Below are 19,700 nucleotides of genomic sequence, written 5' to 3' on the forward strand. Positions count from 1 at the left end.
ACTTAGTGCAATTCTCATGTATTAAAAGTGGTCCTCCAGAGGCCCAGAAGACCCTTACAGTCCCAAAATTTAAAAAATGGGAGAGGCTTAGTCCTTGAGAGACTCAAGCTCTGTGCATCTCAGGCAATGCTGATTCATCTTAGTTATGTTGTGGTTCAATATCATATCTGGAAAATAGTAGCTATAAAATTTATTTTGTTTTGCAGGCAGTTTCCTTGTCCTCCAGACTCACCAAAGGCTGTATGCACTGTTCTTGAAATTGAATGTGCTCATGGTGCTGTTTTTGTGGCTGGTAAAACACTTAGTCTAGAATATACTTACACTGCCAATTGTCTCTCCTTTCTGAAAAACTCAATTGACTCCTCCTCTGTTTCCTCCTTATTGTTGTTATTAGTTTCTGATTAGTTAACTCTTTTAAGCACTAGACCTGATAGTCAAGTTTATTTTAGATTTTATAAGTATTCTAATGGAACACTAAAGAGATTTGATATTTAAAATGCCATGCCAAAAGGAAATGATACATCCCAGATTTTAACAGTTTTCATCAGAGATGGCCAAGTAGAAATATGAGTAGATGTACAGACCAAAAACTAATCAAGAGAACAGAGAGGATGTTTTACAACATGAAGTCAATTGTGAAAAAAAAATTTATCTGCAAAGTGGCTAAACACTTGGCTTCTGCTTAGAAAAAGAAATAGTTGCATTGACGTTCCCAAGAGGTAAATCTGGTTAGACAGTTTTGTTTTGAAAGCTACAGCTGTTTCATAATAATAGCTGAAATGAAATCGCTCTTTAGTCTTGACTATAATACCCTGCCCTGGGGTAATAAAAGCTACCTGCCTCGGCGTAGCTTTATTCATGAAACAGTGAGTCATATTCTGTTAGGGTGTTTTCTTTTTTTTTTTAACTTATAAAAACTTCAAAATTTCCTGTATTTTGAACTCTTTGGAATACATTATCACCAATGACTCTTACACTGAGAGTATTATCAATCAGGCGTAAAAGCAGTAGTTGCTCTTTTTTTAACGATCCTTGGTGTGTTCCATAATATTGTAACTTGTTCAGTCAGTCAGGTTAATAAGTATACTGAGCATTCCTTTAGAACTCATTGATGATTCATACTGTGTCTTTAGCCATCTCTTCTATTGCCACCTTAAATTTTTTCATTGAATTATGTGTATGTGCTAAGTCACTAAATTAGATTATAAGTTAGTCGAAGGCTAAGCCTTGTTTTGTATCATAGCACCTAGAATATTGGCACTTAGTGGATAGTTGTTACTTTCTTTTTTATTCTGCTGTGTTAATCACACCATCCCAGCTAGGTAACCTTTATATTTCTTTGTCAGGGAGATATAATAAATACTCCAGGAATCTACCACAAACTCCTTGGATAATTGATGGAGAAAGGAAGCTGGAATCTTCAGTGGAAGAATTAATTTCAGACCATCTTTTGAAAGTGTTCAAAGCAGAAAGTAAGTGTTATAATATTCATGTTTTAAATGTTTGTTCACAAATAGACTTCTTGGAGATGGCAGGAAAGATTTCCGTATTTTGTAAACCAACACCAAGTCTGGGCCCCTTGCCTGGCAGCTTCCTGTGAATAGGGATTGCCGTGTCCTGAGCTCCTCTGCCCAGGGCTGGATTTGAGCCAAGCTGCTCTAAGATTTCTCTGTTCTCTCAAGACTACTCATTTGCCTTTTTCTGGGCAAATTCAAAACAATTGAAACTACTTTCAATGAATGTACTTAAGCTCTGACCTTGGGACACCTTAGCCTCAGCCTCTTACTGGGAATATGAGGAAATTAAAACACAGCTTCCATATCCATTGTTTATTCAAGAGTAACCACTGGCAAATGCCTGGCTTCTGTCTTAACAGCTAAAATGTCCTAGAATAGAGTTCAGACCTAGAGAAGATAGATCAACAGCAACTATTTCACAAAGACTTAATAGTAGTGTTGTTGTAATTTCTTAGGTATTAACAAGCCCAGGTTTGTGGGCTGAGTCAGACCCTGTCAGGAATATGCTTTCTTTGTCTCAATAGGCTCTCAGGTCAAAGGAGCAAAAAACCTTCTGATTTCACCCAGGATTAGACTTAGAGGAAAGAGACTAAGATTTCAACCAGGGGAAATCATGTTGTATATCAGGAAAAAACATAGTCAGTGAGTAAGTATATCATACTCTTTGGAGTAGGTCTCCTGGCATAATTAAAACATCTTTTTTGAAAGACCAGCTAGACATCTATCTTTGTCTCTGGCAAACCTTAGACAAATGTGCTTTAGTAAAGGCAGACAAGTGATCAAAATGAGATGCCCTATCCCGTCCAGCTCTCTGCTTGTCAAAAGGAAAGAGAAGCACTTCAGAGCCATATCCCTTGTATAATTTGTTGCCTATCAGGTAGGTGGGCCCTTTTTAAAAGGCCTTTAAGAACTGTTTACTGAATGGAAAAGAAAGTAACCTAGCAACCTAACATTTTCCAAAATCTTAACAGTAAAGACTCAGGGCAATTGCCATGAACTTTTACCTACTTAATTTAATATTTATATACTGGTTATTTCATAAGACTTAGTCAAGTTACAAAGAAGTGAAAATAAAGCGTTAGCATGAAAAGTCTCTTTCAAACTCTTTTTTGGGGCCATCTTATTTCCCTTCTGTAAGAAGATATAAGATTTAGTTCTGATTTTTTGGGTTCCAAGGAATCCCCCATTAGCAAGAGGGCTATAGAGGGGTTCTGGAACACCTGTATGTTTCCCCCTTGCAGTCCCTCATGAGGTGATTCCTTGTTATAGTCCACTTGAGAAGGAAAAAAAATTGTCCCCAAACTGAGAAGAAAGCAAACTGTAATTGTATGTTTAGGAAATTTATAAAGAGGCACTTGAGAAAAAGCAGACCTCTGGGCCTCTGTGCTAATTGGCTCCTTGTCATGAAATAAAACCTTGTTGTCTGAAATCCCTGATTAGTAGCATCAGTTTGCTAAACTTGTGCTTCTCAGATATATTACTTGTCACTTCTGTGATTCACATCTGACAGCTCTGGGAAGATGGTTATGACTGTTGTACCTCTACACTTTACGCTCTATAAAAATAAACCAGTATTGCATGAAGCAGCCTAACTACTTCTATAAAGGGTCTTTCCCCTCAGTGGGAGATACAAACTTGTTTTTCAGTCACTTCAGACTGGCACGTCATATTCTCTACTTGCCAGTTCTCTAGTTAATAAGTGAAACTTTGATATACTCTCAAAACCAATGTGTCTAAGAAATGTTTTCCCAATACATTTATTACTTCACTTATTGAATAAACATTTGTCATGTCAGTTGCCTGCTGAAAACTGGTCAATGCTTCAGCTACAGGGTGAAGTCCAAACTATATAACTTGATATTCTGAGGCCATCATCATCTGACCTCGGCTCATCCTTCAGTCCCATTGTCTGTCTGTCCCCAAGTATGAGGGTCACTACAGACTTCTGAACCCCTTATCATTCTTGTCCTTGTTTTTCCTGATCACTGTCGTTCCTGATCATTCTTGTCCTTGGTTTTGTTGTTGTTTGAAATATCTGTTCCACTGAGAAGTTGGTAGAACTCACAGGATATGGGGGATAAGGCAAGGCATAATATGAGTTTTGTTTTTTTTTTATTTAAATTGGAGGCTAATTATTTTACAATATTGTAGTGGTTTTTGCCATACATTGACATGAGTCAGCCATGGGTGCACAAGTGTTCCCCATCCTGAACCCCTCTGCTGCTGCTGCTGCTGCTAAGTCACTTCAGTCGTGTCCAACTCTGTGTGACCCCATAGATGGCAGCCCACCAGGCTCCTCCATTCCTGGGATTCTCCGGGCAAGAACACTGGAGTGGGTTGCCATTTCCTTCTCCAGTGCATGGAAGTGAGAAGTGAAAGTGAAAGTGAAGTTGTCTCCGACTCTTAGTGACCCCATGGACTGCAGCCTACCAGGCTTCTCCATCCATGGGATTTTCCAGGCAAGAGTACTGGAGTGGGGTGCCATTGCCTTCTCCGTGAACCCTCCTAAACTTGTTATTCATGATTGCATACAAATAAAGTTCTAAAGTTTGACCCCCAAAGTATTTCTCAGTGTAGGGTCCAAATTTGCAACATTTTTTCTAAAAGATGTAATAAATACCCTTTCTCCCTTAGTCTGGATTTAATATTTCTTTGGGCTTCTCAAGAGCCTATTTTTCTATACTTCTTTCTTGTTGATGGGCTGGAATTTTGGGGAAGCTTTATGGGCTTATTTATGAATTTGAGGTTTCTGATCTGATTGAGGAGTCACGGGGAGATCTACCTCTTTGTGTCCTGTTCATTCCCTCCACCCCATCAGCCACAGGTTATGGCTCAGTCACTGTAGGGCCCTAGTTCCCTGAGGTTGGACTGGGGATGGAGGTGTGCAGGTATAAGACAAACTACAGCCTGCTCATGGTAATGTTTGCTCTGGTAAAATCATCAGCTGGTTCTGCATCTAAGAAAGTTGTCCTGGAACCACTCCCTCCACCCTCTGCTCCGCTCCGTATTTCCACTTTCCCACCCCAGTATTTGTAGCTTTTAGTCTGTGATGATCCATCTATCTTAAAATATATACTAGTTTTATTGTGGCCCCAGCTTAAGTTTGCTTATATAATGAATTTGGTTTTAGAGTCAAACACTTTCTTTTCCCTTCCTTTCATGGAGTTTAATTCTCAAATACTGTTTTTATTTTGTTTTCTTTTGTTTTAAGAAAAAGAAGAAAGATAAATTTTTCACCATAAGTTTGTAGCCAGTTTGGTAGCAGGGCCTTTCTCCAAACAGTGCTCTGCCTTTGGCTTTCCCGTGGGATGGTGGCATGGGATGATAAGAAAGATGTGGCTTTGACCTCTGCCCTTTAACTGTGTTACCTTGGGGAAAGTACTTAACCTTTCAGAAGCTTGGTGTTCTTTCATTTAATACTTACCTCATAAGATTACAGTAAGGAATAAATGAAATAATGTATGCAGAATTTTAGCTCAGTGTCTAACATGTAACAAGTACTCAATAAATAGTATTTATTATTATCATTGTTATTTTCAGTAGAGATTAGGACTAGAGTTGTGATGATGACTATTCCTTGGGATTCTTCTGTAGATTAAGACAAATTGGGTTTCTACCAAGGGTGGGAATGAAAGTTTTAGGACTATTATGTCGCTGATTTTATTTTTTTTTCTTTATCTTCTTTCCAAAGGTTTTAATTTTTCTTCCTCTGGAAGAGAAGATGTAGATGTGAGAACATTAGGAAATGGTAAGATTGCGACATCACTTGACTAGAACTAACTTTCAGATTATCACCCTTTTTGGGCAGCAGGTTTTCTGTAGTCACTTAGTCAGTCAAAGTTGGCGCCCAGAGCTTCTCCATGAGAGGAAGCCTTGTGGATTTTGGAGCTATCCTTGTAAATTATATGATTATGTTTTAACAGGGATCATTTCTTCAGAGGCCATCTTTATTGCATACCTATAGGTTATAAGGGACTTTTACAATTGTGCATTAACAAACAGGTACTTGATTTTTTCCAAAAGTCTGATTACTCATTGTTCCTTTTAATAACATTTCAGTACCAGTACAGTTTTCAGAGTGCACATCTTCATTGAAAAGGTGTTCTTGCTCTCTTAGCCTTCATTTTTCTCATTTTATATTATTGCATTACAAGGAAGATGATGAGAGGAATCCTGAACTATTCTAGATTTATAGTCCCTTCTTCTCATGGAATCTCAGCTTTTCATTTCACTAGTCTAGGAGAATGTATTTCAACTTGGTATACCTGGGCTTTGCTGCACATGACAATGTTACATTAGTGTAACCAAGTCAATTAGTGGCTGTTTGGACGTGATTTTGTAAATTAACACAGGCTCGTTCATGGACTTTTGGGAAAGCAGTCATTTTCACATATTGCCTGTATTGGGGTTTAGCAGCCCCCCAAAAACCCCTTGATTCTTTTCACACATTCTTCCCTCCCCCAGATGTAGTCATGTCACTGAACTTTCCGTCCCCTAGAGCTCAACTCGTTTTTTCACACCTCCTAACCCTCTTGCATTAGCCCAAATGTTAACTCCATCAACACGTTTCTGTTTCATGACGGGGTGTGTGCTGCCAGGAAGGCCCTTTGCAATTGAGCTGGTGAATCCTCATAGAGTACATTTCACTTCACAAGAAATTAAGGAACTTCAGCAGGTAAACCACTTCATGACATGGAAATTGTCATGTTTCTGCAACTCTGTAACTGAACTAGAGTTGCTAATTGTTTTTCTTTTTCTAATACTACAGAAAATTAATAACTCATCTAACAAAATCCAAGTCCGTGACTTACAGCTTGTCACAAGGTAAGGGTAGGCTCACTGGTGATGTCTCAAGAGGGGAGTTTTGGGTGCACATCATTTATCTGATAAGGGATTTGTATCCAGGATATATAAAGAACTCCTGCAACTCAATAATAAGAAAACAACTCGATTAAAAATGGAGAGAATGTTAAGTGCACATTTCTCCAAAGAGGATATACAAATAGCCAGTGAATACATGAAAAAGTGTTCAGCATCATTAGTCATTAGGGAAATGCAAATCAAAACCACAATGAGATCCCACTTAACAAAAAAGACAGAAAACAGCAAGTATTGGCAAGAATGTGGAGAAATTGGATCTGTTATACATCGCTGTGGGATTGTAACTAGTACCACTTGGGAAAACAGTTTGGCAGTTTCTCAAAAGGTTAAATATAGAGTAACCATATGACCCAGTAGTTCCACTTCTAGCTATATACCCATGAGAAGTGAAAATGTACATCCACACAGAGACTTCTGCATGAATGCTTATGGTCACATTACTCACAATAGCAAAAAAGTAGAAACCACCAAAATGTCTGTGGATAAACAAAATGATATATCCATACAGTGGAAAATCAGTGGTAAAATATCAGTACTTCACTTTGAAGTACTGATACATGTGGCAACGTGGATGAACCTTAAAAACATTATGAAGAAGCCAGACATCAAATACCATATATTGTACATTTTACAGTATTCACATTTTATATAAAATGTTCAGAGTAGGGATGTCTATAGAGATATAAAGTCAACTAGTGGTTGCCAACGGCTGGGGGAAATGGGGAATAAGTGATTGCAGTTGGGTGTGGAGTTTCTCTTTTGGGGTGATTAAAGTATTCTAAAATTAGATTGTGGTAATTGCTGCACAGCTCTGTAAACGTACTAAAAATCACTGAATCGTTCAGTTAAACAGGGGAATTGTATGTAAATTATATCTCACTAAAGCTATTTTTAAAGAAAGAGAAGTTTGGGGCAAGGCTTATCTGTATTTTATAAACTCAGACAAACTTTCTTTTATTGTTTTTGTTTAGAGAGGCAATAGGACATATGAAAGAAGGTGAAGAGGAGAAGACCAAGACCTACAGTGCCTTAATATGGACAAATAAAGCAATACAGAGGAAGGACATTGAATTCCTAGATGACATAAAGGTAGTTCAGTGCTCTAATTCTTTTATTTTTCTACTGACTATAAAAGTCTTTTGTCTTCTCATTTATTACCAAGTCATAGCACACTGGTTTTGGGGACTCTTGAGTTGATGCTGTTGTTTAGTTGCTAAATCATGTCCAACTCTTTTACAACCCCTTGGCTGTAGCCTGCCAGGCTCCTCTGTCCATTGCGTTTCCCAGGCAAGAATCCTGGAGAGGGTTGCTGTTTCCTTCTCCAGGGGATCTTCCCGACTCAGGGATGGAACCCATGTGTCCTGCATTGGCAGGCAGGTTCTTTACCACTGAGCCACCAGGGGACTGGGAAACCTGGTTCTAAATTCTGACTTTGCCATTTACTCCTTAAATGACTGAGTAATTCATCTAACCTGTCTGAGATGCAGTGTTGCTATTGATTAGGAGTCTTGACTCCGAGAACAGATAACCTGGGTACAAATCTTGGTTCTGCATTTCTTGGTTGTATGACTTTGGATGAGTTGCTTAGCTTCTTTGTGTTTCAGTTTCTTCATCGATAAAATTAGTTAGAAGAATTAAACAGGTTTAGTCATATAAAGCCCTTACAATAGGATCTGGCATATAGAAAACACTCAACAATGCTATTATTATATTTGACCCATCTGCAGAAAGGAAACAGAAAACAGAATTTATCTAATAGAATTGGTGCTCAGATTAACTGCACAGATAAAACATATTGTAAATAAATATGTCAGGGTGATATATGTAGGGCACAGATGTTTTGGCACATGCTGGATTTTCCTTCACATGAGGATGTTGCTCTTGAGGATCTACATGTTCAGTTGAGTATTTCTTCCCACCTGCCCCCACCTCTTCCTGTAAAGATAACTGACTTTCACATGCAAGGAATGAGCATAAATGGGCACAAATATGTAGTTATCACAACATTGTTTAGATGGGCAATATTTTGTAAAAATCTAGAGGGGACTGGTTTAATCTTACGACTTATCTGGTATGATGGACTATTACTAGCCAGATGTTAGAAATTTTATGGAAGATGAATATTCATTGACAAAGGGAAATGTTCCTGATGAATACTAAAGCAGAAAAAAAAAAAACAAGCTATAAGAATATAAAGGACTTCTGTGGTGGTCCAGTGGTTGGGAATCTGCCTGTCAATGCAGGGGCACGGGTTTTATCCCTGACTTGCGAAGTTTCCATATGCCATGGGCAACTATGCCTGTGTGCTACAACTACTGAGCCCACGCACTCTAGAGCCGTGGTCTAAAACAAGAGAAGCCACAGCAAATAGAAGCCTGCACACCTCAACTAGAGAGTAGCCCCTGCTCGCCACAACTAGAGAAAGCCTGTGTGTGGCAATGAAGACCCAGCACAGCCAAAAATAAATAAATTAAAAAAAATAATAATAATAAAAGAATATATAGAGGATGATACATTGTGATTTAGACACACACATAAGTGTGTGGTTATATATACACATATGTATGACTCTGTACAAAAAAATTGTATGGCAAAAGAAATACCATAAATAGGATTTATACTTAAGAAAAACACAAATACCCAATAGAGAAAACTGGACAAATTATTTGAACAGACAACTGAAAAAATGGCAACTCCAAATGGCCAAGAATCATTTGAAAAGATACTTCACCTCTAGACTGAAGTAACAATAAGACATCGCTTTATTCTTCTGAGGCTAAGAATGCCTGTTGGTTGGAGGGAGAAGGCTAGTTACCTATATTTTCAATAGAAATATAAGTGTTTTAGCCTTCTGGAAAACAATGTGGCAGTGACTGTGAAAATAAAAAATTTAATGGTCTACCCAGTACTTTCCCTATTGGCAATCTGTCCTGAAGAAATAAAACTTCAGTGTATAAGGATATGTGCACAAGGATGTTTGTTGACTTTGTTCAGAGTGAGAAAATCAACAAAACTGTAAACAAAGTAAATTTCCTTTGATAAGGAAATGGTAGAACATGTTGGAATATTATACAACTGTTTAAAAAAAACTAAAACAACATGTGATCCCATTTAATTTGTGTTGTTGTATGTATATATGTCTAAAACTGTTGGGAAAAAAAAGATAGAGGTAGGTCTACATCTATGACTTGTAACATTTGGGGGAAAAGCAAGGTGCAGAATAGTGTTTATTTTAATAATGAGTGTTTTGGTGAAAACATGCATGTCATTCACCTACTGAGAGAAGTTCATCTATAAAATGACTGGTGGACTAGATGATCCTCAGTGGGCCCTCCACTTCTTGGCTTCTGGTGATTTCATATCTAAGGCCCTTTGGCTTTTGGCTCTATTATTGAGAGTCTTTTGAATGATAGTTTTACTAAGACAAATTTCTTTAAGATTGTGAAACAAATTTCTAAGCCTCTACTCCATGACATGTGTACATATCATTTAGAATGCTGTGGGGAAAATAGAAACCCATTTTAACAACAGATTGACAGTTTGGGAGTAGCCATAGAGCTAATTCAGAAACAATGCTGAGAGATGATTGTTATAGGTACACACTAAGTAGTGAAAAGGTCTATTTTAATGGACCACAGCCCTGTGGACTGATGACAACTAACATCTAATCATTTTCTTAAAGTGCTAGGGTTAAAACGTTTTTCAGATATTCCTATTGGCATCAAAAATATAAAAACTGATTACTGCCCCATTCTGGAAAAAGGTCATTTCAGATTTACTGTTTGTCTCCTCTGTTTTGAAGGGCAATCTAGTTTTGTGTGTGTGTGTGTTTTGGCTGCGCTGGACCTTCATGATGAAAATGGGCTCTCTAGTTGCGGTACACGGGTTTCCCATTGTGGTGGCCTCTTCCGTTGTGGAACACAGGCTCTTGAGCTTGGGTTCAGTAGTTCTGTCCCAGGCCCAGCTGCCCCGTGGCATGTGGAATCTTCCCAGACCAGGTATCAAACCCATGTCCCGTGCATTGGCAGGCAGATTCTCAACCACTGGACCACCAGGGAAGTCCAGGGCAATCTAGTTGTAAGGAAGAAATCACTTGTGTATATTTATGTGTGTTTCTGAAAAATTCAGCAGTATGGGGAAGCAGAGCACAGTGTTGGAGTAAATGAAGTGGTTTCATTTTGTTCACTAAAAAACCAAGAGTCCAAAAAGATGCACGAGTGTGTGTCAGTCTGAGTGCTGTGTTGGAAGCAGTGGTGCGTCTTCTGGCTCAGTGTTAACTCCATTGCCTGCTTCTGGGTCAGAGTCCCAGGAATGACTCTTTGTAAAGGAAACAGGGGAAGGGCACACCTCACCTAGTCACACCTTTAAAGCCCAGCTGATTCTATGCCCTAAAGTGGAGACCATATCTTTATAGATTCTATAATAATTCAGCCTGGTCCTTTTTTTTTTTTTTTTTGGTCTTTTTTGACCAGAGTAATGTTAGACCTTATGGAGACAACTTATCTCATCTGAACAAAGTGCTTCTAAAATCAAAGAATTATAGAATCATAAAAACCAAAAGTTAGGAGGAGCCATTGACTCACTGCTCTGATAAAAGAAAGCAGTCATACCATTTCAAGTGTAGTCTTTGTCAGAACCTGCTCTTCTTTCTTGGTGGAGAACTTGATAGAGGAGAGGCCAGACAGAAATCTTTTTTTTCTCAGCATGGCTTCAGGCACTTACTAATCACATAAATCAGGAAGGAGTTGTTCCGACAAGAAATTACAGAGGATTCAAAGTTCTTATGAACCTACATTGCTGGTTATGCCCAGTATTTATTTTTAAAACTGGGAATTAGTTGGCCTTTTACAATATTAACCTATATCTTGTGACATAAAAGGACATCTCTAATTGTGAGAAAACCAAGCCTTTGTCCCTAAAAAGCCGAACTATAAAAAAAAGCATGCAATGTAATTCTCAAGTAACTTGAACTGGGCTGACAAATATTGAGAGGTTCTGGTTTACTTGTCATTATTATTCTGAAACACCACCCTAGACAGTGATGAAGCTGTTAAGTTTCCAGATATTTCCTTTTGTAGAACAAAAAGAAATAACCCTGTGAATAGGTATATTATTATTCCTACAACACGGGACACTGCCCAGGCACACAAGTGACGCTGATGTCCGTCTTCTATAAATACCATTTCTCACCTCAGTATGAAATTCTATTAGGTCACTCTGCTGGGTTAGGGGGAAAAAAAGTAAGAACATTATCTTCTAGAAGATCTCTGTTTAATGGGCAAAATAACACTCCAGGGTCCAATCAATTTGTCAATATTGGAGCAAAAGAGTATCAGTGATACTTTGTTTGTTTTTAAATAGTGTACTGGGGCCCAGAAGATAAGTAATTGTGGACTAGATTATAGGAAGTCCCACAAAGTTTGAACCTTAGAGAATACAATTTATTACAGTATTAATTTCTATCCTGATAGTAATAGATGGGATCCTTAAGAAAACATCTATAGTGAGCCATGGATGACAAAGGAGATGCTAAGACAGGCTTCACTGGGCAGGAAAGCTGAAACATGGTTCTCATATCCTTCTCTAGGACTTAAAGATTGACCAGAAAACACCTTTACGGGTCCTTCACCGGAGGCCCCTGGCTGTGAGAACTCGCATCATTCACTCCATGGAGACACGCTATGTGGACGAGCACCATTTCCACCTCTCCCTGAAGACTCAAGCTGGAACGTATCCTTCCACCCTTGTGTAGCACTAAGCCTGCCAGAATCCTATTGGGAGAATTCATGCCACCCTAGGAAAGGGGTTCAACCTTATCTTGAAACTGCTCAGGAAAGGTTTGGGTTGGAGAAGAATCTTCTTTTTTTCTATCTGAGGTATTTTGACCTATTAAATTTGTTTTTCAAAATGACGTTGTAAATCACGAGGCAGCAGCCAATTCAATGTGAACCTTAAAATGTGTAGTGTCTTACACAATGCTGAGGTACTGAGGGCATAGTAAGTGCTCAGGGAACACTTTTGATTGATTCATGCCTTTACACATTTTGCAGGCCACATATTCATGACCACATTTAGGTCCTTTCAGCATTCTACCCCAAACTATTAAACAGGGGTGGTGGATGGGAGTGGCCCCACCTCACATGCAGACCTTCACTTATCTGGCCACTGGCCCAGAACAAGAGAACAGTCCCAGTTTAAATCATTTGTTTGTAGCCTACCCTGCTTTGTGTGGTTTTGTATCAGATCTTGAGTGAGTGAGTGGGTGAAGTCACTCAGTCGTGTCAGACTCTTTGCAACCCCATGGATTGTAGCCTGCCAGGCTCCTCCATCCATGGGATTTTCCAGGCAAGAGTACTGGAGTGTGTTGCCATTTCCTTCTCCAGGGGATCTTCCCAACCCAGGGATCAAACCCAGGTCTCCCACATTATAGGCAAACGCTTTACCATCTGAGCCACCAGGGAAGTCCTTGTATCAGATCTTAGTTGCTGGGTTAAAGTATATCAGGGAACTGCCTTCGTCTTAGTTTTAGTTTATTTTTCAGAAATGCTCCAAGTTTTTATTTGTTTCTTGGTTTGAGGCTGTTTTGTATTGAATATCATGAAGTATGAAACCTTCTAATTGGTATAAAACTCATGACATAACTTACTGGATATAATAACAGGGGGGGAATATGTCAAGTTTTAATTACCAAATAGCATTCTTACTGTCTTTCTGTTATTAGTCTGCCTCTCCTTTCCATCAATCTTCTCTCCCCTTCTCCTTCCCTACTCCACCCCAGGACTGACCAAGCTGGGTACAGGTTATTGACCAAATAGGTACAGGTTATTTACTCCGAAAATCTCCTAAATTTTTGTAGTTTCAATCAAGTGATGACCTATTTAGACCAGGGGACATGAAGCACATTTGCTTATTGTAGATGGACTGTGGGTGGAATTTCAGAGAAATCACAGATATAAAAGACATACATTTTCATCTAATTTTAGCATTTGTTTTGATGTGCTAAGAAGAAATGCAGTGGTCTTATGGAGAAGCCAATCTCTTTTCAATCTAACTAACATACTTTTAGAACCAGTCTAAGGCATTAGCCAAGGAAGACTATTACATGGTAAAACTTTAGATTCCCTAATTCACAGAATTATGTGAATTTTTCTCATATATTGCTCAGCATACCAAACTAGTTCGTTTGACTTATACTTCATCCCTCTGACTATGAATAAAAACCATTATGGACCTTTTAGTTGATTATTCTGGGACTTTTTCTCATCCTCCCTCATCATTGCTACTCAGAAGTAGCACTCTCTAAAGAAGTGAGTGAAAGGGGACAGTTGAGCAATTATGAGTTTAGCAAAGAAGACAGTTAACTAGATAACTATATACCTTATGTTTGAGTCAAAATATTTGGTGAAAGTACAGTGAACAAATTATCAGAAAGTGAGGAAGACTTATATCATCATATTATGGTTTTAACTTTATATTTATCAGATGAGAATAAACTTTTATATTCAAATTATATTACATTTTTATACTGCTGCTACTACTAAGTCACTTCAGTCGTGTCCAACTCTGTGCAAGCTCATAGACGGCAGCCCACCAGGCTCCCCCGTCCCTGGGATTCTCCAGGCAAGAATACTGGAGTGGGTTGCCATTTCCTTCTCCAATGCATGAAAGTGAAAAATGAAAGTGAAGTCGCTCAGTCATGTCTGACTCTTAGCAACCCCATGGACTGCAGCCTACCAGGCATCTCCGTCCATGGGATTTTCCAGGCAAGAGTACTGGAGTGGGGTGCCATTCTGCTGGTTTATAGATAACATAGGCTAAATGAGTGTTTACTGAATGCTGGCAAAAACATATCTCTCAGGTAAAATACAGTTAAGATTATAGTCGAGTTCTGTGTAAGGAGTATTAAGGTAATCTGAATAATTCTAGGATTAGTCACTGACTTGGAGATTTGAAAATCTATAAGAAAAATACACACACAAAACAATTAGTTCTATTGCTAACCATGCAAGAATTGCAAACAAGTAGAATTTAGAATCCTTCTGAAGGACCTTCATTAAGTCTAAATATGTACATTGTCTCCCATCCTATTGCTATTGTGTCACTGGGTCATGTTACAAGAGAAGCCATCAATAATGTCACTATGAGTGACCCTGTGAAAACCTACCATTTGGCAGGTATCTGCTGTCATTACTAAAAAATGATGAGACCAAAAAGATGACAGAATTTGTGGCAAAAAGAAAACAGCTGAAGTTCTTTTTTTTAAAGCACTGAACTACAGTTAATTTTAAAAAACCATATTCAAGCTTCAGCGCTTGGAGATGAGCCAAAAGAAAAGTCATGACTCTTGGTAAGTTTGGTGTAAACATAGGCCCTAGGCCCCAGTGTCGGCTCCCAGACTGGTAGGAATCAGTTTGCCATAGCTTATTTATTGCCATAGCTGTATTTTCTAAGATATACATCCCAATCACGGCTCAGAAATAAACTCCCTTCTGTTGCATTTCTGCCTTTGTTTGTCATTTCCCCTCCAACCTGTCAAATCTCACCTAACAGTTGGTATTACATGACTATCTTCATTTTATCCTTAAACAAACCTCAGCTACATTAAAGAGTTTGTACATGGAGACTTTGGAAGAACCAAGCCAAACATTGGCTCTCTGATGGACGTGACTGCAGACATTCTTGAGCTGGATGTTGAGGTAAACCATTTTATTGTGGAAATGCCTGTTTACACACTGAATTCAGCCAACATTATGCTCTTGAAGCACTAAGCCAAATAGTACTGTTCACTTTAATAGATATTTGAAATTGGTCTCATTTATGATTCTTACAAATATATAGCCAGTTGACTAACTGTGCTTTACATATGAATGAGACCCTTGAACCATGCAAGAAAAGAAAGTTTTCAGTGCCCTTCACATATCCTTTGGACTCTTTAGTAGAGAATTTAAGACAGCCTACTCAGAAACAAGTAGGGATAGAAAATGGGATGAGTCAATGGTTATAAATAAAAGCAGTCCCATAAGGCTTCTATGATACGGTATAAAAGAAATTTTCCGTTCATATCATCTGAATTGAAATCAGATTATATTCTTAATTAGAAGGATGGAATGAATGGATCTTTCAGGAAATTCTCCATAAATATTTTCCTCACTTGAGCACCAATAGGTATTGAGTCACAAGTTGTGCACTTTGGTAAATATCTGATTAAAAACAGCCCCCCAGCCCACAAAAAAAGGGAGGGGGCAATTTTTGCACTTGGGAATCATCTCAGTATAAATGAAAAGAAGTGGGTATAATTACCTGGTGTGAAAATAGCCATGTAATCAAATGATCACTGGAGCATTTTTACCTTACCAGCACTTCCCTTGAGTTCTTTCAGGTTAGATTTTATACACCTCTTGTGGGACAACCAGTGATAGCACCTTGAGGGTTGCAGGGAATCTTCTTAGTAAGACTGTCATTTTCAGGAAGACAATCTTCTAAAGAAAATTCCAAATGCATTCATCTTCTTTGACCTTAATTCTTAGGATAGCTTAGGAGTGTCAAAGAGCCAAAGGCCAGAGTTTCTCAGCCTTGACTGTCCACTGCAATCACATGTAGAACTTTAAAAACCCAATAAATATGCCTACTTTCCCCTGCCCTCAACACATACAAGATATTGTGATAAGTAATGTTTGGTTTTCAGGCTTGAAAAACCACCCATAAATTTATATATAGGTGTTTGGTCTATGGCTACTCTCTGAAATGAAACCAAAGTATTTCTTGGCATTTGTAAAAGATACAGATACACACAATACTTATTTGGGCTTTTCTAATAAAAATTCCCAAGTCTTGTATTGACTCATAGATTAACTTAAAAAAATAATTTTTAGTAAGTTAAGTCATTTCAGGTTTTACACTTTAGGTCTTAAAAAACAATGTGGGCATGGTAGTTTTGTTGTTGTTTGCTTTTTGTAGTTTTTGTTTGTTTAACTTCTAAATTAGGCCCTCTAGGTAGTTAAGGCAAAAGGCAATTTCATACTTCTAATGCCTGGGACATGATGTTTTATGTTGAGACTAATAGTCTGCTACTGTAATTCCATTATAACTTAAAAGATCAAGGTTTTGTTCTAGAAGAGCCAAACCAGGATGAGTAGAGATAGATAAATTCAATATTAAAAGAAACAAAAATTCTATTAATGTGAATGCACAAATTTCTAATCCTTTTCTAGTTTCAGGTGATCTTTCATAATGATTTATTTCACATTTAGTTGCTAAGTTACAAACAACATTGTAAGTATAAAGACTACTTTAAATGTACTACTTTATTAACATTTATTTAACATTATAAGTATAAAGACTACTTTAAATGTAGTACTGTTAGATGCAGGATGGGAAAATGAAGACTAAAAGCTGCTGAGACTTTTGAGGGAAGGTTGGTATTGCCCCCTGCATTCATTCATTTTCCCATAAATAACATTTTAAAAATTTAAATATACTCTTGACTTGTTTATAAATATACTCTAAACTTGTTTTGATCAAAAAGTATGATTAATAACTGACTGAGTAACCAAATACTCAGTGAATTCAGGAAGAGACCTCAAGTCCAAGAACCCCAAGTCCTAGAGTGGATTTTAGAGTGTTAAATTGTGATGTTCTATGGCTGTTTTCTTCCAATGCAGTTTCCTCTGTTGCATTATATTAAAACTATTAAATATATACAGCATTACCAGTAAATGCTTACTAGAACAATAATGTGTTAATGACTTGTTTTCTTCCTTCTAGTCTGTAGATGTTGACTGGCCCCCTGCTCTGGATGACTAGCTTTCAGATTTGGAAACAAAGAGTAGGCTTTTCCAGCTCAGCATGGACGTCCATCCAGCATACACTGTAAAATGGCTGTTTTTACCCACCATAACGGTGTCTTGGAAATCATTTGGATCATGTTGATCTATATATTTTTAAATTTGTTGTAACATCTCAGGATCTATCTATGTGTATAATTTGTGTTGAATTATTCTAAGGATGTCTTACGATTTTTCTCCAACCCCCAACAAGCCAAATTATGAATAATGAAACCATTCATTTAGAGTTACAAAAACAGGATACATTCTGATAATCTGAGAAGTTCTAAATTCTTTCAGCAAAATTTCCCTCCATAGGATAGTTAAAATCATGTTTTAAATTTTTTAAATGATCTTGATAAAAGTTACCTCTAGACTTATACAGCACAGTATCCTTATAATATTCTAGGATATCAAATGAAAATCTGACATCATTCATATTTTTCCCAGTAAGCTTCAAGCAAGCTATTACCAATAGAAGTACTGTTTTGGTATGATTTGTCAAAATCTTAATGACTCCAAGTTACTATTCTGACAATCTAGAATTGTCACTATGTTTCCTGGGGGAGAGGAAGTAACACCTTAGGTATTGAGGCATACCATGGCAAGAGACTTTTAAATGAGGAGACACAAGTGCCTTCAATGACTTTAATCCCAGGGATAAGATTCTGAAAAACTGACTTGCTAAACAAAGGTAAGCTGATATTATTCCAGAGTGCTTCAATATATTATCTAATTGCAAACATCTTCATCAGGTAGATAAGAGTATTATCATCTCCACTTTATAAATATGAAAACCAAAGAATAGAAGTTAACTGATTTATCTAAAATTCATCTAAAGTTCCATATCTGGGACTAGGACTGAAGTTTCCTGGTCGCTAGGGTCCTTTCTAGAAAACCTTATTATTGAGCACCTCCTACATGAAGGAGGCACCTAGAGTGTCATTTTAATGCACATAACCATGAGAACTGACTTTTGGAATTTAGATACCAAGTAAAGCTTACAAAAAAATAGCCCAAGTAAATTTCATGTGAGCTCATATGATTACCATTTGTTAATTAGTTAATCATCAGTTGGTACTCTGAAAAGGAAAATCCTTAAATAAGCACAACCTAAAGAAAATGGATGGATCATTAAGAAAAAAGTTTCAGAAAGGAGTCTTATTAAAATTTCAGATATAAGTGCAATTTCCATCACCATGATTCAACTTTCTGAACTTATTTTGGAACACGTGTGACTTGGATAGTATGGATTACTCAGTTTCCCATCTCTACATTAAACATGCTTTAGAACTACCCTTGTGGTACAGTGGATGAGAATCCTCTTGCCAATGCAGGGGACATGGGCTCTACCTCTGGTCCAGGAAGATCCCATATGTCAGGGAACAACTAGCCCATAGACCACAACTGCTGAGCCTGTGAGCCACAACTACTGAAGCCCAGGAGCCTAGAACCTGTGTTCTGCAACAAGAGATGCCACCGCTATGAGAAGCCCATGCACTGCAATGAAGAGTAGCCCCTGCTCACTGCAACTAGAGAAAGACCATTCACAGCAACAAAGACAAATAAAAAAACAGAAAAACATGCTTCAGATATACTAAGTTGTATCATTAACTTTAGGAATCAGGAAAATGCTTTAACTGACATGAAAAAATTTCATATGTGAATGAAAGTGAAAATCACTGTCATGTCTGACTCTTTATGAACCCATGAACTGTCCATGGAATTCTCCAGGCCAGAATACTGAAATGGGTAGCTGGCTCCTTCTCCAGGGGATCTTCACAACCCAGGGATTGAACCCAGGTCCCCTGCGTGGCAGGCAAATTCTTTACCACTGAGCCACCTGGTAACAGCAAATAACTTTTTCATTGTTCTCAATGCCAGAAAATGAGAAAGGGATAATAGAAATAAACTTGTGGTAAAAACGTAAGAACTTTTGTGTGAATGTTTCTCAATTTCTAGGGAAATTTTGCTACGAGAGATTTAAATAATTTGAGAAATAGTCTCTTGTAGGTTTCTTCTTGACTCAGCTTTGAATTTAGTAGATCTGCAAATGGAAGAATTAAGAATCTCCTTAGCAATTATTAGAAGACTTCTTATACTTACTATACTGGGATTATATAAAATTTCAAGAGGAAACAGCTGTATATACTTATTCCAACTATTCATGAGACAGGTTGTTGAAAATTAATGTAGGTCTTTGTTTAATTAGAACTGAAAATATTAAGTAATAAGAGTGCAATATAGTTTTTTGCCTATATAAAAATATTTTAAAATTAGTTTTGTGATCTTCTACTGTAACTTGTTTAAATGTTTTTTTGTTTTTTTGTTTTTTTTTTAGTAACACTGAAGAGAAAGGGCCCTTTGTACTTTAAGTATCTCTTTGTCCCAAATACAGTCTTGTTCCCTTTAAGAAAAACACTGAATAGCTGGAAAAGTGAAAAAAAAAAATTGATAAAATGAAAAATTTCCTAAGTAA

The 19,700-nt window shown here is 37.6% G+C and overlaps 1 protein-coding gene across 4 annotated transcripts in view; it reads left to right on the plus strand.

The window, feature by feature from the left end:
- PUS10 (pseudouridine synthase 10) overlaps window positions 1-19,151 on the plus strand; it is a 76,779-nt gene extending 57,628 nt beyond the window's left edge. For all 4 annotated transcript variants that reach the window (XM_043917928.1, XM_043917929.1, XM_043917930.1 and 1 more), the window contains exons 10-18: window positions 207-292; window positions 1,347-1,472; window positions 5,209-5,265; window positions 6,116-6,192; window positions 6,286-6,341; window positions 7,370-7,487; window positions 11,986-12,128; window positions 14,995-15,094; window positions 17,163-19,151. In XM_043917928.1, coding sequence (XP_043773863.1) covers window positions 207-292; window positions 1,347-1,472; window positions 5,209-5,265; window positions 6,116-6,192; window positions 6,286-6,341; window positions 7,370-7,487; window positions 11,986-12,128; window positions 14,995-15,094; window positions 17,163-17,201 — 802 coding nt within the window. In that variant the 3' untranslated portion in view covers window positions 17,202-19,151. The remainder of the gene's footprint in view (window positions 1-206; window positions 293-1,346; window positions 1,473-5,208; window positions 5,266-6,115; window positions 6,193-6,285; window positions 6,342-7,369; window positions 7,488-11,985; window positions 12,129-14,994; window positions 15,095-17,162) is intronic.
- The last annotated feature ends 549 nt before the right edge of the window (window positions 19,152-19,700 follow it).

Source organism: Cervus elaphus, chromosome 11, assembly GCF_910594005.1.
Source record: "Cervus elaphus chromosome 11, mCerEla1.1, whole genome shotgun sequence".
In the NCBI taxonomy this organism is placed as follows: domain Eukaryota; kingdom Metazoa; phylum Chordata; class Mammalia; order Artiodactyla; family Cervidae; genus Cervus; species Cervus elaphus.